The 22245-nt window shown below is 37.7% G+C and overlaps 1 protein-coding gene across 1 annotated transcript in view; it reads right to left on the bottom strand.

Moving 5' to 3' along the window:
- Window positions 1-2273: 2273 nt before the first annotated feature.
- rpia (ribose 5-phosphate isomerase A (ribose 5-phosphate epimerase)) overlaps window positions 2274-22245 on the bottom strand; it is a 36754-nt gene continuing 16782 nt past the window's right edge. Inside the window, exons 5-9 of the mRNA XM_028792703.2 lie at window positions 20539-20603; window positions 19024-19092; window positions 15845-15986; window positions 9701-9800; window positions 2274-5801 (exon numbers count right to left, since the gene is read on the bottom strand). Coding sequence (XP_028648536.1) covers window positions 5704-5801; window positions 9701-9800; window positions 15845-15986; window positions 19024-19092; window positions 20539-20603 — 474 coding nt within the window. The 3' untranslated portion in view covers window positions 2274-5703. The remainder of the gene's footprint in view (window positions 5802-9700; window positions 9801-15844; window positions 15987-19023; window positions 19093-20538; window positions 20604-22245) is intronic.

Below are 22245 nucleotides of genomic sequence, written 5' to 3'. Positions count from 1 at the left end.
AATGATAAGCGCAGGAAATGTTTCCAAAAATGGAGGAAGCAATGGAATAAGGGTATTACACCTCAAGGGGTGTATTTTGACTCTGAATAAAGTGGAATCTGTAAGTTGTACAATAAATGTTTTTTTTTTCTTTCTTTAACAATTCCAGGAAATTTTGGGTCCTCTTCATGTATAGTATATATACGATATAGCAGATATATATAAAAAATACACAACAAATAATTTCCTTCTCACTAACCCAATATAATACTGTACAATCATTAATACTCTATCAGGAGTAAAGGGAAAAAAGAGATAACATGGCCCTCTAGTGGCTAAATCTCTGAACATACTGTAAAGTATGCAGCTACCAGCTTAACCACCATTACTTATAGAGTTTTGTTGACAAAGCTCATACTACTTAAAAAATGTCAACAAGGATATTTTGGCTGTGATTTGACAAAGATATTCAAGACATAAATAAATTAACAAACATGGCAGCTGCAATAATTAAGAAATGTTTCTTTTCTACAATACCATCCATGTAATAGCCACTGAGAATTTAGTAAACTAGGATGTAGATGGAAAGATAGAGCAGAGCACATCAACAATGAGATTAGACAGGGTGCTACAGCTTGGGTGCTAGCTTGAAATCTCAGTAAAATTGGCCGTTACTGCATAATTAGGAGCTGGAGATAAGAGAAAGAAGAAAAGAAATGCAGAAAATGTAGAGGCTTGTGCCATCAAAACCAGTACAACTGTAGTATCACTGTGTAACTTCAGGAAGAAAGAGGTCATGTTTTGAAATGGCCCAGTTGTCAATCTTTAGTGAAAGTAGAGATAGACAGGAGATTTAGGTTTGGGCAGGCTGTAGACAGTACTGCTGGAAGTGCTTCATTTAATCTTCTGACCAAACACAATTCTGAATGACAACATGAGAAATGTGTGCCTTTCTATGCCACTTAGGACCCAGAGACATTTAACTCCATTAGCACCAGCACCAATGTGTAGAAACAGATTGGGGAATAAAATGGGACACACGATGCAGTCACCTCAACTAATTTTAAGCCCCATAATTCCAACCTATTTAAAGTGCTAAAGGATTGTCATAACATAAACATATAAAATGAAAGTTTTTCAGCTAAATCGAGACTACAGTTAAATATGGCAATGACAAGTTCTGCACTCATAAATCTCCACTCAGCTTACTACTTCCATGCAGTCCTGAATAAAGCATTGCCTAGTGTTCTAATGAACATCGGCAACATGCCTTTGAGTGTTACTACATGCACAGTTTTAAATTAGACTTGGATGTGTTCTATTGTAGTACATTGATACTGTGTTATAGGGCCCAACCTTCACATCTCAATCATTATTTGGAGGATTTACAAATACTCCCTGTAGCTTGGATGGTTCCTTCTACATTTCAAAGATAAGCAGATTTGGCTGACTTGTGACATCTAAGACGGTCCAATTGCCATGCAGATGACTGGCCCACCATTCAGTCTTTATTCTTCCCTTGCACATGAGACTGACAGGATATGCTAACACTTCATGTGACCCTGTAAAGCAAAGTGTAGCTTTAGAAAATTGCTATCTACCTTTAACAGAGATATCATCACTATCCCAGTGAGAAAAAAAAAAAAGATTATGCAAGTGATAAAGGCAGCTGTTCATGGTGTGTCTCAGCATTTCAGGTGCAATAATAGTGAAGAAGTGGAGATGGTGGCTCTGTTATTTTACGTAGCTGCTTAGTAAGTAATGGTGATTGCTTGTGTAGACAGATGCAGATAAATTAATTCCATTACAATACGGAAACATACAGATGGTTCTGCAGCATTAAAACGATCAGCTAAAGAAATGCAAGGGGCAGACCTGATTAGCAAACTACAGAAATAATAAAACAGAACAGGCTGCAAAGCATCAGGGAGTACTGTGGTGCATCCTTTTTTACACAATCTCTGAGCAGGCCTGCCCTCTACTGTTAAGAACAAATAATAAAAAACAAATCTTGTGATTTTATTAAAATGTGAAGAATTGGGGTTGACTGAAAATTAAATGAAAAGGTAATAAAAATGCTACTGAAGCCCTTTGTATTTTAGGCCACTTGATGGTTATATAAAAATGACAAGATGTGTGTCCAAGTTATTTATTCAGTTTGACAGGTAATGTTCATGCAGATATCCTTTTAAGTGCCTCGCACTTCTTGTGGAAGAAAAACAAAAACCTCTTAGAAATGTGACAATGAATCTATCATAAGGAAAATGCAATGCATCAAATAAGCCAACACCCGGTCAACTTAGGATAAGCATTTAATAAGAGCTGAGGTGTAAGGAAAAAAAAAAGTACAAAAGCCCACACAGCTATAGATGTGATATACAAGCTCCACAGAGACAGTAAACAGAGTGAGGAATTTATTAACTGCTGCACCATGGTGTCACATCATTTAAATTATAATAAATGTATGAAGTTTTATGTAAGGCATCAACACAAAAGGACATTCAAAATTCAGTAAAATTATTATATATGGAATGACTTTTTATTGAAAGACAGAAGTACAAGAAGAAAGAGAAGAACATTCACTTCAAAACAACTCTAGAAAACCAAAATTCATCATTCATCTGTGCAAACTTCAATGATGCCTGCAACCACTCTGGTCAGAGTTCCAATGAATTAGCTAAAAAATGGAGAGACAGGTAAGAGGCAACAACGTTTCAACACTGATCAAAAAAAGACCACAACTCTCATGTCCAAAATGGTCATGTTCAGTCAATCTCAAGTAAAAAGTCAAAAACAGACTGGTAAGTATACGGTATACAGTAGAGGTATGTTGTGACCTGGGAAGGCTGCAGACATAAGCACAGATACAGATTAGACTGAGGTTTAGAAAAGGCCAAAGTATGCAATGTTCTTCTGGGATATTAGATGCAAATAATGAATAATTAAGGCTACCTTAACCAGTGGGGTGGTGGGGAAGGGAGAGAGACAGAGAAAGAGACAAACAGACCATGGACAGATGTTTTCAAAGTTTATGGTATGGGTTGAAGCCCTAAAGAGAAGCTTGTGTGTTTAAGTGTATATTGGGTTCAGGAATGAAGGGAAACCTAGGGTCTACAGTGAAAGCTCTAGCAAGAAATCCAGAGGTAAAGGTACAACCTCAAAGTGATCTATACGACTGCCTTTTAGCCATAGCCCAACTGAGTTTGGAGTTGGGAGGTAAGAAGAGAAAAACATTCAACGAGTATGATGGCAAAAGCAGAGAGTGAAAGTCAAGATAAGCAAAGAAAATTGAAGCACTATTTGGTGGCAGTGGGATTTATGTTTGGTTTATTAAGTTGTTTTGGTTTATTCCTTATATAATTTCAAACAATCCCAACTAGATTTTTTGGTCTTATTATCTCAATTTTTGTGGTGAAGAACACAATTAGAGTGACCACCAAAGTTATAATGAATTCTGCTCATGACAACTGGACATCTAGTTAAAAAAATGACAGTGCTTACTTTGATTTAGGACACCATGCTTAAATGTAATTAAGATTTGTTGGATTTCTTAAAGAATCAAACTACTCAGAATGGGGTAATTTCAGAAAGGCAGCATCTTGTAATGGGGTGTAAAGTTAAATAGAACATTATCAAATTCTCACAAGGTGAATATGTTAGTAGGTTAATAAAACCCTACACAACCTGTAGCCAATGATGAAACTTGACAACATCTGGGGCAGCCAACCTTTCCCCTATAAAGCTGCAAACTTTCAGCCTATTCCATTTCTTAATTTATTATTTATCTGAAAAAAAGGAATAATCCACCCAAAAATAGTTTTGTTTTAGTATATATGTTACTTGCCTTATGTAGTTTTGTGGTGGTGGTCGAGAAATATTTTAATCACATGTTTTCACGCTGCCTGCAGAGCCAGTAGTGACCAGCACAGTACAATGGCAAATGATGTGTAAAAAAAGTACAAAGGCTGTGTTGTTGGACCTCACATTACTTGTGTCTCATTATGCACATTTGTTACCCATTCAAATGCTCAAAACATGCCTTCTCATGAGGCTTTACAGTTTCCAGTTTATGATGTGTGCTGATATTTCCAGAAGTATATATTTAAAATTATTTAAACTAGAAAGCATGCATTTTGCATATTTGAGCATATGACTGGATAACTGACTTGGAATATAAAACATTAATAACATGAGAACCTTTTTCCTTTTTCCCATGGATGTTTTTTTTACATCATTTCTATACAATATTAGTTTCTATACAATCATGAAACTTTTTTCCCTCCATTCTGTTTTAAAACATTAGATTAAAAATTTTCTCGCCCACCACTACAAACCACTTGGGGTATGTAACATGGAAAAACAATAATTCCTTTAATAACACTAAAACTGTTCTTTGAGATTCATAAAAATATTTAAGTCTGCCATAGACTTTCCAGAACAGGACTTTATTCCAAATCCACTTCCCTTCTTCAATTAATGTACATATTTGTTTCTTAACTAACATTCATTTAAAAGGCAAAATGGTTTAAAACATGGCAAACTGTGTATTCGCCAGTAAACAGCAATTTTAAACAATTACAAAAGAAATGAGACAGGAAAAAAATGTTTATATTCCACCCTTCTCTAAAAACATGTAGTGATTTTTTAAAATAAAATAAACACAGTTAGAACTGTTCTGATGCAGCATGCAGGACCAGGAAGGACAACATCCAATTAAAGGCAGAGTTTCATGAGTCACAAGAATTGACTTTTAGCTAAAAAATGAAGTTAAAATTAAAAGTATTGTGGAAACAATATCTCCTTGAATTAAATTTCTCATGGAACTGCTACAGGGCAGTAGTAGAGAGGATAGCAAGAGGTCATAGAGAACCAGCAACCTTTATTTCAGAGTCACACGGTACCCAAGTAGAGGTACACAATGCAATGCATTGATGACAGATTGATGAATGATTAGGACAGATTACTGTAGAAGAAAAGCAGAAAGAGGTGAACTTCAACTGGCATTAATGAAGTGGAAACCTGAAAGAACAGAGTGGTTGAAATAAAGACCCTGGATGGGTGGTCTTTGAACCTCCAGCATGGCAAAATAAATTGTCTTATTATTTCAGTGTATTTTTCCTTCTAATTCAGTTTCAAAAATGTTGCTTCTATAAGCCACATGTGTAAAGTAAGGTGTCAACTTATAAAATGTTACTGCTGGTGTTTAACTAGCATTGGCATTTATTTTCATTAGCTACTGCGTTCACATTTCTTTCTTACTTCTTCCTCGTATGTACTACTGTATAACATTTTATTAAATATAATCTCATTTTTCTTCTGATTTCAAGGACAAATTAAATTGAGTTACCTTATATCATAGTGAGGCACTGTTAACTGAAAACAGGTTAAAAGCTAAAATGCATACTGAAAAAAGTTAAAATTGTCAATTTTTTCCCTTTGCTTTTTCTCAGCTTCCCAGGGTTGGATCAATTCCTGCTGACAGTGATCTTCCTCAGCTGCAACTAAACAACCAAGCTGCACAGACAGCATCATTGGAAGCCACGTGAAATGTAACATACAGCCTCCCCTAACAGGGGCTGGCACTTGGCTGGTATTCCACTATTGTACAATTGGACAGGTGTTTAGGCACTTCAACACAAAGGTAAACTTTAAAAGGTTCAGTTGTAAAGGGACTGTAAGAAGAATAGCTGCAGAATTCACTGTCTGGCTATGTCCAATGTATTTTTAGAGCTGTGTCCTGTCACGCACTCCAACAGTTCCATCTTGCATGCCGAAATACACTCTCTCTGCCATGGCAATAAATAGGCCTGTCTCCACCACTCCTGCAAGAGAAACGAAAGCTAGATTTCAGCCTTAAAGATGGTAAATTCCAATTCATTCACTATAACACACTGCTGTCATTTGTATGATGTCTCTCTTGACACAAAAACCCTATGGACGCATTACTAAAAACAACAGATAATATTACAGACACAAAAACTTCCGTTTACAGGTCATATGTGGTTTTTAAAATTCAATTTCTGAAATAAAACAAAATAAATGACTCCTTGAGAGCAACAAATCTATGTCCTGAACAAGTAAATCTAATGAAAAGGCTCAGGAAGATTTTTGTCATTTTCAAACCAAATTAAGAGCGGAGGGTAACCAAGGACCTAAAATCAAGCCATAAATTGCATGTCTTTCCATTTTTTAGGACATATTAAGTGGTCAACATATGGCAGCAGAAGTGCCGAGAGTGGGTTCAAGAGGCATATTTAATTCTTTAACTTCTATATTTATGCAATTAAACCTACCCAAAAATGGAATGTGAAAGAATTGCCATCTCTAGTGACTGTTAATTGTGATGAAACAAAGCAACCACTGCTCCACTGACAGACTGAGGAGATCGTTCCTCCCCCAAACTATGCGACTCTTCAATTCCACCCGGGATTGGGGGGGGTAAGCATTAACATTATTCAAAGTTATTGTCTGTTTTTACCTACATTTTTATTACTCTTTAATTTAATATTGTATTATTCAAAGTTATTGTCTGTTTTTACCTACATTTTTATTACTCTTTAATTTAATATTGTTTTTTTTTGTATCAATATGCTGCTGCTGGAGTATGTGAATTTCCCCTTGGGATTAATAATCTATCTATCTAAGAAATTGACCCATTTACCTCACCCTGCATCAAATACTATCAAGCTTGATACTTTTACATTTACAATATAATCTGATATGAATTCACTCTAAAGAACTTACACTACAGGTCAAAAGTTTTAGATCACCTCAGTTTTTCCAGTTTTTCTTCAAATTTAATCAGCTGAAATACAATGAATGACTTAAATGGTGAAATGGTAAGGAGTAAACTACCAAAGGTTTAAATTTGAAGTTTAGGTTCGCAAAAACTGGAGAAAAAGGAAATTTCTGAAAATTTCAAATGGGCCTTCTTCAGGGAACAACTGATAAGTTACAACCCGCAGATGTTCTGCAGCAATTAAAGGAAATTAAGTCTTGCAATATGAAACACACAATTTGCACAGGTGTCCCAAATTCTGTTGACTACTTAAAAACCCACTATCTGTCATAAAGCAGAGTTGGACCAAACTGTGTTACTACACTCTCTTAAGTACTACTTGGGCAACATTACATTGGCATAGAACAAATAAACAATGGCAAATACAAAAATAAGTTAAGGAATAATTAAGTGTACAAAATATTATTAAAAGTTTGATTCATCAAAGTAGCTATTTTTGTCAATATTACTGCCAAACTGTGGTAACCCTTTAAAGTAAAAAAGCCAGTTACCCTGTGCATGTCACCAACTCTACCTCTAGGAAGAGGTAATCACACTTCGTTCTCCATGTTTGACAGTTGGTGTCACACATTGAGGAACCATCCTTTCACTAACACAATAGCGTACAAATATCCTGCGTGATGAACTGAAGATTTCAAATTTGGATTCATTGGTCTATAAGACTTTCTTCCAGTCTGCAGTAGTCCACAAGACGGTATTTCAAGGCCCTATTTTGTCTTTTAAGGAATGGCTTTCTTCCTGCTACTCACCCTGTCAAATCTGCAGCACAAAGTCGTTTCTTCACAGTAGAAACTGAGACTCGATTTTTTCCACTACTGTTAAGCTGTGATTGAAGCTGTGGTGCTGTGAGGCGCCTATCATGCAAGCTGGTGACCCTCAGAAACTTATATTCTGATTGGGTTTCTAGGGTGTAGAGGGTGTAGTAACACAGTGTGTTCCAACTCTGCTTTAAGAGAGACAGATGGTTTTTAAGTAATTAACAGGCTTTGGGACACATGTGCAAACTGTGTGCTTCAATTTACTTTAATTGCAGCAGAACATCTGTAGGTTGTAACCTATTAGTGGTTCCCTGAAGAAGGCCCAATTGTAATATTCTCAAATTTCCTTTTTTCAGTTTTTGCTAACATAAACTTTAAATTTAAACCTCTGGCAGTTTACTGCTTCGCTTTTCACCATTTTAGGTCATTCAATGCATTTCAACTCATTAAATCTGAAGATAAACTGGAAAAATTGAGGTGTTCTAAAACATTTGACCGGTAGTGTATACTGTTACACATTTCCTACAACACACTATTCTGTAAGAAAAATAATAAAGTATTTTATAGAGGCCCAGCATTGCCCATATGCTCCCCCCCAATGCCAAGTTAAGCTATTACCAGAAAAGCAACATAGCTTAACAGTTCTGATCAACACCATGCACATTCTTACCGTCAGTCTAAAACCAAGGCCTAATGGCAAAGGTACTAGCCTATAAAGTACAAACGTCATTTCTCATAACTGACTGTCCATAACCCTAGACAAGTTACCTAGTGTGACTTAATACTTTTACTTGAAATAAGGTGCTCACTGCAAGAGCTATATAAAAGAGAGCGAAATGAATAGAACTGAGTTTATGCTCACTAAATTACAAAGACAGATGCAATCAAAATCTGCTTGAAACAAATGACCACCTGAAAATAGTTTGTTAACTGCTCTCCTTATGTTCTAGATTAATTGAAAATTCCATAGCAGTTCATGATTAAAGCACTAAGGGGCAGAAATAGTCTTTAAGAGATAGAAGTACTGCTTAACTACCTCTTGTGCATTTTAGGTCATTATAGTAATTCACTCAGGTATGCAGGCTATTCTGTGTTTAGTCTTTAACCTGAGTTGTTTCTGAAGTTGTTTTGTTAACTAAAACTTGTAAAGAAAAAAAAAGTCAGAGTATAATGGGGAGCACTAAAAAATGCTATTGTGGGATATGTATGTCTGGGGGAATAATAGTTTTGTACATGTAATGTTACTGCCTGCTTATGAGGGCACTGATAAACAGAGAACCATTCTAGACAGGCAGGGGGCCATTACGGACTAGGTAGTTTAAACGTTCTGCAGATTTTGTTTTTTAGTATGCACAAGCACACATAACACAACCAGTCTCTTATAATTACAATACTGGCGAGAAGTCTTGCACTTTTAATATGCAATAAAACAAGCCAAATTTCCTGTTTGCTTTGCAAACGTCCTGAACTTGGTTTATTGACTTGGTTTATTGCACCAAAACATTCCTTTCTAATGTTGAATTTTAAATTTGTTTTGATTATCTAACAAGTCTAAAACATTAAGACACTTCAAAGGCCGCTTTTAATTCATTTTGTGACCTTTATTATGTCATAAGCTGTGCCAGGTTATTAAAATCAGTATGTGACTCAACTGCCTTATGATGTCATCTTTTTTGCATATGTTTTTTTAGACAAATAAAACTTGTTCCTTAAAGGTACCCCAAAAAACTTAAAAAAAAAAAAAAAATCTTCTACTGTTTTAGCAAGTTACAAGAAGGCTTTTATTCCCACATTTTCTTACTTCCTGTCACAAAAGCAGCTAGTGTAAAGGAAATAGCCTAGATACTTAGTTTTCACTTGGAAACTGACAGGAATTCTGTTTCTGGCCTGGATAAAAAGATAAAAGAAATTCAAACTCCCAACCTTTTGCGATTGTGAGTTTCTGTATTGCTCTTTTTAGTCTGGACAGATCTCACAATGGCCGATAATAAAGTAAAATGGAGTATTACATAATGCTAAATCATAGGTTGTTACATTTGCTCTATTAAAAATACATAACTCGACTAAATGTTGCACCACGAACATTTCAACACATCATACCAATAAAATATACATTGGAGGCAGAGCAAACATGTATTGCTCATTTAAGTGCTTCAAGACGAACCTGGGATCAGTTTGATGGCTGTGTTCACCTCTGTCCAGTTGTGCATGCGATCAAACTTCCAGTCTATCAGAAAGTTTCCATTATCAGTTACTACTGGCCCCTGCAGGGATAAAAAAATGAAAATCACTTGATGGGACAGAAAAGATTAAATCCAAACCTACGTGGAATTAAAATGAAACAGCATTTGGCTTTGTTCTACATCACAACTGGCATAACAGGAAATAGTCACAAGCCAACTGAGAACTAAAATCACAATTTTATTTACATTTTTGCTGTATGAAATAAGTTTCAATTTAAAGTAAAAAAATACAATATATCAGCAAAATGTTGTCTTGTTTCTTCTTTTTTTTTAATCTTTTTTTTTTAATCCTTACGGTACTCCATGGCAAACACAAAAAGTGGAGCAAGAGTGCCCTCTTGTGACCAGTAATGGTACTTTAAAAAAAATGTCAGCCAGCACATGGACACCAGAGCACAGAATTAACTCCTAACGTAGTGAAGTTAGATGATAAAGCTAATAAAAAATATATGCCCGAATAAAACACATTTATATTTTCTGAACACCTGGACAAGTGTAAATATGTTACAGGTTGATATGCATGCCCCAATGTGAGTAAAATTCTGGCATTTGAAGCCAGTGACATTACAGGTCCTAATAAAGCAAATTTACATAGCCACTGAGACGTCATGTAAGGACTTACAAGGTGTGTTCTCTTACATTAAAACTATACAATTAATATACATTAATAATGCCATATTTATTAGCTATACAACATCCCGACATTATGTAACTTTGGATAGTGTTGTGCATGACAGACAGAAACAGAAAACATATTAATACTTTCATAATCCCTAAAAGAAAATTTACCAAATTCTTCCAAACTCAGAGTTATATACACATGTTCCAAACTTCAATGACTCCAAGAATGGTTGACCGAGTTTGTGGTGGCCCCCATTTTTTAAACATAGTTCAAAAGAATGTGTTCTTTTTACAAAAGAATAACAATCCTCTGCCACTTTGTGATAACCTGTACCAAGTGAAAAAAAATGCATCCAACAATTGAAACATGGATCTATCAGATATTTGAAACTTAAATCTGGGAAGAATATCAAATGCTTGTTTTATATTTCATCCTGGCCTTTGAACAGTCTGTCATCTCACATGAATTTGCCGCCATATCATCTTGGGGAAGGTGTGGAACAGGAGGTAGCAATTGTTTACTGAGTCTACAGTGGATTCAAAAAGCATTTCTGACCTATTGACTTTCTGTACACTTTATTGTGTCCTAGAATCCATTTAAAATGAATAATTATGTCATTTTTGCCCATCACTCAACACTGAATAACCCATAATGATGAAGTCAAAACAGAAATGTTTTCAAAAATGTTTACAAATTTACTAAATATCAAAAATACTGCCCACAACAAAGGGGGCAAAAAGTGAAGGGGGGTTTTGTATACTTTCTGAATCCACTGTATGTGATGTTAACAATACAGACAGGCATTCTAAACTATTCCTGTTGTCAATGCAACAGTTTTAAAGATGTTTCGCTGTAGCACAGTATGCCAGGAAATACAGGCAAGCAGAGGGGTTATTTGGAACAGCTCTTTCTTCCACAACATCTTTGAACACTCAATATATTTGCTTTACTTATAATTTTTAGGCTGCACAGATATCCAGGAACAACCAGGAGTCTAAAGACTTGGACCTTCATCCTTTTGCAAAGATATGAGGAGCGCCACACACACCCCTTTCCAACAACCTCATGGCCCTCCATGCTCTCACAAACCGTCTACAGACTTCATAGGACGAGTCACCAGAGAGAAGAATGTCACTGCCGAGGTAAGTAAACCTCTCGACGAGGTCGACATTCTCTCTCTTGACATCCACACTGCTGATGGCTGTGCCCAAGAGGCCATTAAAGGCCTGTAAGTTGGTTTTTAGCCAGGACACCTGCAAGCCCAGACACTCAGACTCCTCACTCAGTCTCTTGAGAGCCCTGATCTGAGCCTCCATTGACTCTGCGAAGATCACAGCTTTGTCAACTAAGTCAAGATCAGTGAATCTCTCCTCACCAATAGATGCCCCACAGCTACTGGACCCCACGACCTTGCCCAACACTTAGTCCATGCAAGCACTGAACAGAGCAGAAGCAAGAACACACCCCTGACGAACCCCAGAATCAACTGGGAAAAACACAGAGGTTCTGCCTGCACTCTGCACAGCACTCACAGTGCCAGTATATAGGCCGGCTATGATACCCAGCAACTTCATGGGGATCTCGCAAAGTCTCAGGATGTCCCACAGGGCAATCCACACTGATGCATAGTGCTGACAGAGGGAACAAATCAGACAAAGTGTTCCAACTTTTCATCCTATTTGTTTGTCCTACTGCCAAACACTGTTAGATTTATCCTGAATAAAATAATTTTTTCTTGTCAAAATGTAACAATGGCAGCTGCATGTACATCAGTAGTTTTGGATATGCACAGACATTAAGAGCACGTTATTTTGCTAAATATGCTCTATATAAATTGAGACACTATCATTACAAGCTTTACAAAAGAAATAACTGAAGATACCAAAGGATGCACTGAAATGGTCTTTAAGTATTTCCTTCTAATTATAATTTATTTTTAATGACATCTCAAGCTAACCATTCCAAAATTCAAATATTGACAAATTTTCTGATGTTTAAATCACTGTTGTTAACTTATATAAAATTGGCACATCCACTCAAAATTTCTTCATCACATAACTTAGGCAATGTTTTTTTTTTTTCCCCTGATTAGGGGGCTCTGCCCCCTGCTCGCTTCGCTTGCCCACCCCCGGATTTGGTTTACCGGATATACAATTTAAAGAGATTGTTATTTTCATGGGAATTCTTACATATGCATTATTTCCACTTTTACTTTAAAACTTTTGTAAAAACAGTACTTGTCCTTTATGTCTGGCCCCGAGAGTGGTTAAATCTCTTTCTTGCAGGACGTATAACACTGCTCGTGTTGTGAAGGGGGGGGCGGCTGAACGCATACTAAGGTAATGCCGTCGGATCAGCTGCTGTTTTTCTGCTGCTGCTGCTGGTGAACTGCAAGTTCTGTTTGTTGCACTGCACGTCGATCATTTAAAAGCCTGTACAGCATCTGTCCTTTTGCCACTTCGCGTCTCTGCCGCTCGTGTTGTTAATGGGGGGGTGTGGTTTGGGTTTGCACGCACACTAAGGAGAAGCAGTCGGATCATCTGCTGGCGAGCTGCATGTTCTGCTTCCCGCTTGTCGTTGTTTTAAGAGCTGGCAGCGCATGATGTCTGTCTACCAAAAGCAATCCAACAACTACTAGGTTAGATGTCCATGAACTTGTTTAAAATGTTGTCTCACATGACGTTAAAGTGTCTCTCGTGGGACGTCAAATTGTCTTCTGAGAAGATCACGTCTCGTCTCCCTAGACTCCCTCCCAAGATTTTTTTTTTATAATAGAGAGAAATATTTCCAAACAGCAATTGTAATTTTTTTTGCATTAAATATTCATTTGCAGATACAGCAGACCCCCACGAAGTCGCGGTTCAGAGAATTCTAATAATTGTTAGCGGAAACCGCAAATATCCTCTGCAATTTTTATGGCTTTTATCGTGGCAATACTGCACTGTAGAGAGAACAGGAAGCAACTGTAGAGGAAAACGCGGCTTAGGATGGTGAAAGTAGCCAATAGAATTTGAAACTGCAACTCCCAGCAGTGGCTCTGATTGGTCTTCTGCTGTGAGTGCTAGGGCTGTTGGGGTCAAAGGATGTCAGCGGAGCTTTTAAAAAGGGGGCCGGTGACCAAAAGCAAAAAAAAAAAAGTTTTTATAATTTGAATTTCAAGTTCCTGTCTCTCTGCCTGCCTTCTGTTGGGTTCCCTGTACTCATTCATTTTGTCCTGGATCGTTTCGTGTTTGGCGTCTGGATTGTCTGACGTCTGCCTGTGTACATGAGGACTGTAAGTGGATTCATGGCCATCCTACAAAGAAAGAAGTGCTCCTGAACCCGTCCACCATTTCAGGAACTAGCGGTAGGACTATCTTTACATTCCCATTCAACGTGCGGATCTCTGGACTGTCTATTTTCATCATTACATTTCATCCGTTGCCATTTTTCATGAACGTTTTGCAAGATTTACTGTGTGTGTTTTGTTGGTGCTTTGCTGTATTTAATGTGTAATCACCGCAATAGGAACAGGGGTGGTATCGTTGTTTTCATTTATTTCATTTGTTTTCATTACATTCTTTATTTGCTGTTTGATTACCGGTTTGCTTTGTTTTTGTCTCTGTGAGTGTGTGTGGGTCAGGCCAAGGCTGGGTGCGTCCCTGGAATCTCCCCCATAAAAATAAATAAATCACTGTCTTCTCAACGGTGTGAATCTTAGCGGCACTGGACCACTACAGCGTTATTCATTTCTCCTTGCTGCTGATTGACTGTGATGCATCTCCAGCTGAGTGTTCTTGTGTTTTCCGTTTTGTTCCTCTTAACCCTTAAACCGCCACAACCAGCTATAGTCGTTTCCCAGTACCATTTACGAGCACGCAGGAGCTGTTCAATCAGTGCCGTATATTCGTTGAGCAGCCAGCTCATGACCACTGCCAGACCCTTGTGAGCAGGGGGGCTGAACGCACCCCTAGAAGACACGAACGCTCCTCGAAAAAACCCTTTTAAAAAACGCTGATAGACTACTTTCACATTGCTCCCTTACTTGCGGCTGCTCTGTCGCGTGATATGCTTCCTGCGCGACGCTACGCACACTTAAAAGCCTGCACAGCACCTGTCCTTTTTGGCTGATTGGTTTGTTTCTCTCTCCTCCCCCAGACATCCTCTGCTCTTGTTGGGGGTCCCACTACCGTTGTGCTCCCCTATGATGTTTGTCTATTCTTTAACCGAGAACTAACTGCATACTGAGCTTGTTTTACTTCTGAAAGAGACATGTTTGTTTGAAGTGCTTGAATAAAGTTCCTGTCTCTACAATCTCCTGTGTTTTTGTGCAATTCTGTGACCCAAGCGTGACACCCTGCAACATTGCAGCCTCAGCAATCCCTGGGATTGAGCCGCTGCACTAGACTAGCCTGCCAGCGTCAGCGTTTACCTCTATGTGCTTGCGTGCTGCCAGTTCAAGCATCAGTTGCATCTTGTACAAATTGTTCCAGTAGTTTTTTTAAATAGTTTTTACAGTTCCTTAGCAGTGTGTAAAATGATCAGTACTGCAGTAATTGTGATGCTCTTTGCATGAAAAAAAGATGTGTTCTATTAAAATTTCACTTTTTCTTTGTGAATTGTGATGTTTACTTAAAGTGCAGCAAAAAAGTATTTGGTGTCTAGGGATGCATTAACCCCCAAGTATGTGACAGTATAACGGTTAAAGCCCCAAGATGCCACCGAAAGGCCCTGTAAGGCTTCTGGCAGTGAAAACGCGCTTGCACGAATTACAGTACATATAGCGGTAACATCGGTATTTTACATTCTAGCACTGCGGGAGACATAGCAGTACAGTATACAGGTTTACCTTCACATTCTTTTTTTAGGTAATGTATTAAGCTGAGTTTGAAATTAAAGTGTTTTGGGGGGCATATTTAGGGTTTAACCTATAAAAATAAATAAGCATTTGTTTAACCTCAACCAAAATTTGCAGTTTTTCACAATTCGCGGGTGCTCTAGGAATGTAACCCCAGCAAATTTTGGGGGTGTACTGTACTGTGTATCTGAAGTACAACTGACATAGAATTATAAGTGATCATAGCAAAATTTGTATGGGTAGTATCAGTGGCAGCACAAAATGGAAACCTGGATGTAGAGATAATCCACAGAGTAAAGAATTAGGTTAAGTTTTTTAAGACTGTGGTAAGACCACCAATAAGGTATACAGGTAGATATAGCCAGTAAAGTGAGCGCAGCAGATGTGACAGTACAGTCAAGATGGCTGTGTTGAGTTACAAAGGACAGAATAAGAAATAAGAAAACGCTTTTAGGGTATTCAATTGCATGCCAGACTTGGCACTTTACTATAATAAACCCTTGACAAAATACATTCAATGGTGATTTGCAACATGAAGCTCCTTACAACAATAAATTTACCCCCCAGTAAATCCAGAGCCACCACCTCGTAAGTGTTAATACATACCGCTTTACTAACTGCCATTCGAAGATCAGCAGTACCCCCAAACTGTCGAGTTATTGCTCTGGTAACAGGCACATAAGCCATTGGGATTACTTCAATTGGTATTCCTTTTTTCCACTTCTCTCCCAGAGCCTTTGACTCTTTTCTGCAATAAAAAATGAAGATCAACTTTAAAACTATATCAGGATGTGTGTAACTCTAGCCAGTTACACAGAAAGTACAAGATGTAGTATTATCACTTCATCTTGTACCCATGGGTAACGTGGCCACTGAAGCTGTGTGAAGTTACCTCACCAATGTTTACGAGTGGAACACAGTTCAACTACCCCTGAAATCCATCATCCTCGGGTACAGGCAAGAGAAGGTAAGGCTGGTGACAGAGCTGAGGGACTACTCTGATAGAAAGTAAAGAACATGGGTGCCTGAGTGGTGACTGGGAATAAGTGGAGAGCTGAGGAGGAAGTGGACAGGGCAGTGTCCAAGCTTCAACACCAGGACATAATCGGCAGGGTCGATACAGCATGGGCAGGCCTTGGATGGCGTGATACATCCAACGTATAGTCAAAGGCCAGCAATAAATAGAAGAACCGCCTCACCATCACAGACATGACCAGGATGGAGTAGGAGAAGAACAGGGTGAAGGAAGTGGCACACGGTTGACAGGACATTGCAAGAAACACAGTATATTGGGCAGACTATTGGAAGATGCAACACAGGGTCTGCTCAGTTTCCTTATCAGAGTTACCTACAACATCCTGCCAAGTCTACCCTCTGTTTCCTTATCAGAGTTACCTACGACATCCTACCAAGTCTACCCTCTAACACATATTGTCAGATGCCAGCATGAACACATGCTCAGAAAACAGTTAGAATTGGTGGAGAAAGAACAGCTCGAAGCCAACCAAATGAGTCCAGCAGCAAACCAACAGATCTCTTTCTTTAGGCAGGGAGAGCCTTCAGTCATCTCCAGCAGAAGGCCAGCCCTAAAGCTTCTGGATACAGAACCACTTCTCAGGGGAGATCTGTAACACCTCACTGCAGCCACACATAGTGTTGTGGGCTGAAGCTGCAAAATCTGTGCTGCTGATTGAGCTGAGAGCGCAATGGGAAAAAGGGACTGAGGTAGCACATTAGAGAAAAGAGTAAAAATTGGATCTGGTCACAAGGTGCAAAAAATCTGGACGGTGTGTGAGGCTCTACTCTGTTGAGGTAGGAGCTAAAGGGTTTGTGGGCCTATTAACAACAGACCTGATCAACGATTTGGGGGGAGGCAGACAGCAAAAGGCAAATAGTGAACTGGCAGAAGAAACAGAGAAGTCAAAATTCTGGTTTTGGCAGAAGAGGACAGACAAGGCTTGGGGAGTGAGTAACTCCCGAGAAAAGGTTATCTGAAAAAGGTTGTCAGGAAGACGTCCCTGTTCATTGCCCCACACCCAGGAGATGTTCTGGAATGAGGGGCAAATGATCAAAGAATGGTGGTCTCCAGATATTGATCCCTGCAGCTAAGTAAACAGGCACCGGTGGAGGCACGGCAGGTGTAGAGCCAAGCAAGAAATCATCTTCCTGTACATGTTTGATGCAGGATTGTTTTACTTGTGTGTAATTGTATACAGCATGTTCAAGAGTAGGCAGCTCCAACGACCTAATAATATTATTAATACTTATTATTTGACTGATGCCTTTATCCATGGTGACTTACAATATTTGAGATATAATTAGTTAAATTTCTTTTGTTTTTCCAATTGGAAATAGACAGGTGAAAGTGACTCGTTCATTGTCACAGTGTCAGCTGCAGAATTTGTACTCAAGATTCCAAATTCAATGCCTTAACCACTACACCACACTGTCTGTCAATACCATTAGCACTTGTTTTTTTTTTTTTTTTTTAAATTACAAATATTATATTCAGAAAAGTACTTAGTTACACAGTAATTCAGAAGCAAAAGTTTCCTTATATACTCTTAGATATATTGTCTCTCAAACCATATAACCACTAAATAAGGATTTTCTCTTTGGCTTTCCACAGTCTGATTCTTCTTTAACAACAGCCTTTTGTATAAGTGAAGCCTCAACCCAATCCCTGGCGCTCTGTGAGAAGGCAGCAAACAAAACCAAAGTATTAATATCATATCACCCTTGTACTAATCTTTAAGTAAGTATGGGGAAGTCAAGCAAAATTACACCTTTTATTGGCTAACTAAAAAGACTATAATATGCAAGCTTTCGAGGCAACTCAGGCCCCTTCTTCAGGCACGATGCAAGCATAGGGAAAGAGAAAAATAGGAAAATGTCTCTTTGTTGAGTTATGTATTTCCACATCCTTAGTCAGCTAAATCACTCTCCCTTTTATGCTTTCACTCTCTCTCTGGTACTGGAGGTTGAGGAATAGAGTTTATCTGTTTTGTTCACAATAATCAGGGCATCATTACAAATATTTGTGGATAAGTGCTTGAAAGGTGGGTGTTATTTTGGGTTTCCCTTTCCTTTATGTAATACAATAGACAATGTATTATTATAAATTACATTACATGAATCTAAAAATCATTCATTAAAAAACAACTGAAAGTGTGTTTAATTTTTTTCTTTGGTTTTTTAAAAGACCTGATTCAGAATGTTTGGAGTTGCATGTCTACTGCCATTACAAAAACAATAAAAAAAAGACAAATATTACAAATACTGTTAGGATGAAAAATTAGAAATAATATAAAAGCAAATAACTTAGGAGTAAAAGAGAAAAGATTTTAATAAATGAAATTACAAATGAAATACCCTACCATGAGTTACAGAAATATAATTTAGTAGTCTACAAATTAATTCAGTCACTGACCGAAGCCACAATGTAGCCACACAAACACAGTATCAGTTTTCTATTGTTGCTTTCCATCCCTAAAAGAATACTATTTGGAACTGTTGCTTCAATACAATACTCAGAATTTGTAGAAGAAGGAAATGTGGATGGCACAATACCAAAGAAAAATGAGAGTGGCATGCTTTACTAACAAATTCATCCAACATTCTGAGGTAAAGAATTGTGCACATATTTCCCCCTTCACCCATGTGTCCCACTCTGTGTATGGGAACCAGCAGACAATTGGGCAGAGGAATTCATTGGGGGCAATAAATAAAGGGTACTTTGAAAGTAATTGACAAAGTATAAAGTTTCGCAAACAAATCTCATTTACCTATAGTCAGCGATAACAAAGAACTGTTTAGCACATCCAGCTACAATCTTCTCTTGAGTCAGGCAGCCACTGGAAATACAATACAGAGATATAGAAATCAAGCAGAAGTCAAGTACAGTCCAAAAGAAGCCACTGAACTATTCAATATAAAATAAGCACAAGCTAGGTAACCCCATCTCCCCCCTTTCAGTTTATGATTTTTTTTTTTTGCTGTTTTAGAGTTTAGAGACATATTTAAGCTAAAAAATCTTACCATGCAAAGACAAGCTGAGCATTGCATACAAGAGCCTATCTAAAAATCAAGGAGCTAATTACCATTCCCTGCTAAGACAGAAGTTAATACATCTAAATAAACCAGTATCTTCATAGCAAGTGGTTTAACAAAACATCACAAGCCTATTTATTATTTGCAAGTATATACCAACATAGGCAAAACAGATTTTAAGGTTCTAAGAACCTTCTGTTAGAAGTTTATAGTTTCTTCTTTTATGAGAATATTGGGGACACAATCAGAGGTTTGTGAATACCGCTATCCCCTTATGTAACCAAAGGGCACTTTCTTTTCCCTTCAATAACACTAGCAGCTAAACTGCCTGCAAGGTATTCACTGGAGGAGTGTAACAGCTGTTTCTTTCAAGAGAAAATGTTGTGCTGTAGTCAAACGCTACAATACTGCATGTAACAATTCACAAAGCAACCCATTAAATCCAGTCCCATATTACACTCTTTCATTTCCTGCTCACTAGGGTTAACTTCATTCTCTTTGTTACTTCTATCCGAATGACTATTTATAATTTCTATGAAGTGTCAGGTTTAATTAAAAATCATTAATTATCTGATTCTGTTCCAATGTAAATTACCCAAAGGAGCAATCTTTGAAGTGCTTAAGGGAAGAAAAAAAAAAAAATTATATCCTAAAAAAAAAAATACAGGTGTTGTGGGTCCATATGATGCTCTGTGGCCATGCAGTGTAGTTTTGAAGCAAAGATGATGGACTGTCAAGCTGGTAAAATCCCCATCACTGACTGCTTGTGCCATCCTTAAGTCACTTACCATAGAGAATCAACTTGTGAAATCAACATAGTTATTAAGTAATCAAAGTAATATAGTAATTCTAACTTTTTATTTATTTATTTTTTTTTAATTCTTTTTCACTGTCTTGACATTTTTACATGAACAATGGGAGGGCTCTCATTTGTCACTTACAATCTTTTGTATCTTCCTTCTCCCTTTTCTAGTAATAACTTTCAGTCCTTTGTCAAAGTAAAATGTGAGGACCATTTCACACTGTACATTCACATTTATAGCACAGAATGCTTTATTGTTTATATACAACAAAGTTTCTTTCACCATGTTTAATGTGACAAAATATCCATTTATGCCCTTTCAGATCCCACAAAGTTGCTTCATGAAGGATTGGGGGAAAAAAAGCAATAATGCAAATTTACTGCTTTGTCACAGGCAGACTCTAAAAGTAGCTGAATGCCTGTCAAACAAAACATATTGCTTACTCACCCTCCACCCTTGATTAGGTTCAGATCAGAGTCGACTTCATCTGCTCCATCAATGGCCACATCCAGCTGTGTAAAAAACAAATTGCTCCACTCAGAAAAGCCTTGCATCAGATTCAGTGACAATGTTAGTGGGGTGAACAGCAGGGCAGACCGAAGCTTGCTATTCTGTCTCCAGTACACAAACACCTATGACATTAAAAGATGTTGTTTTTTTGTCATGATCACTTTACTCTCAGAGACACAAACATCGGTGCCATTTTTTATTTTAACATTTATGTTTGTACTTGTGTTGAAAAACTAAAACTTTTTGTTAATTAAGTTCAGATTGTGTAAATGAAGGAAGAACTGTCAAGACTTCAGTATTATTTGTCCTATTACATATTACTAAAACTGGAGTAAAAACAAAACCTTGTCTAATGTCAGGCATACTCTGATCTCAGGCCTTTATTGCAGTAATAGTTTGGCTTTGGAGTATTATTCATCTGCAGTGATCTGCGTGGTGCCAAAGTAGTTGTTTGTGCTTTCCTTTAACTTTTTCTATGTTAGAACATTAAAACATATCTAGAGGAGAACAGGCTACTCAGTCCAACAAAGCTCGCCAGTCCTATCCACTTAATTCTTCCAAAAGATTAATTCTTCTTATTTTAAATGCTTCAAGCAGGTATCCTCTTAATCTTCTTTTGCTTAAATGGAAAAGCCCTATAACCCTGGAATCAGCCTACTCACTGTTTTCTGGGCTTTTTCTAGCGCTGCTATGTTCTTTTTGTAGCCCGTTGACCAGGCTATGTGATAGGGGTAACTAGCTACCAATATGTCCTATCCTTAAAACAGTTTCAGTATAATGCACTTGTTGCGCAGAAATGTTGAGTCTTATAAACAGAGATAAATGTTATGTAAATGCAATCCTGTCTAATGATTAGCCAGCCAAAGTAGTACAACACTACAAGCACAAACAACATTCAGATACTTGTAGCTGATGTCAGCATCTGTTAATATTACTTTTCCTTTCACTTAATGTTTTATATGGTCATTTTACAGTTTTTCCCATTTGTTTAAACACCATATCTTGAACAGTCTGCTAGATAACCATCTGTTTTAATTCAGTCCTGAAAATTATCACATTATTCCCAGAATTACAAACTGCTTTCCTGTTGTTTTTCTCATATTACAGATTGGTTGCACCATTTGAGCAGATCTTCAAACACAAATCCCATAGGGAAAACACACATCACTATACAACCAATCTGATGCTAAACTGACTGCTTATAAATGAAGCCGTGTGTGTGTTTACTGTGGCTGTTTTTGGATGAACTCACAATGGATAATAGGCAGATAGCTGGAAGAGGAAAGAACTGCAGTATCGGATATTTGTGCTACCGTGGTTGACCATGTGCTTGTTCACGGTTTGATAATGAAAGTAGCTGGGCAACAAGTGCGTCCAAATCTGTCGCTACACGGTTGCTTGCCTTCAGAACTGTGAACAGGTAAACACACTTTACCTTTATAGCATTTAGCAGACTTACATAATTACAGGAACAGTCTTCCTGATGCTGTAGAAATATGTTTATATTACCAGTGCTGAATAGATCCTACACAAAAAATTATACTGTACTTAGATCTTAGAAGATCTTTGCCTTAGAAGAGCAAACATCTTGTGTGATGTGGATGAGGCTTTGTGACCTGACCCACCCTTTACAATGAAGCTGAT

The sequence above is a fragment of the Erpetoichthys calabaricus genome, chromosome 5 (genome assembly GCF_900747795.2).
Source record: "Erpetoichthys calabaricus chromosome 5, fErpCal1.3, whole genome shotgun sequence".
NCBI classification, from domain to species: Eukaryota; Metazoa; Chordata; class Cladistia; order Polypteriformes; family Polypteridae; genus Erpetoichthys; species Erpetoichthys calabaricus.
The sequence above is the reverse complement of the archived record's forward strand: the minus strand, read 5'-3'. Positions and strand labels throughout refer to the sequence as shown.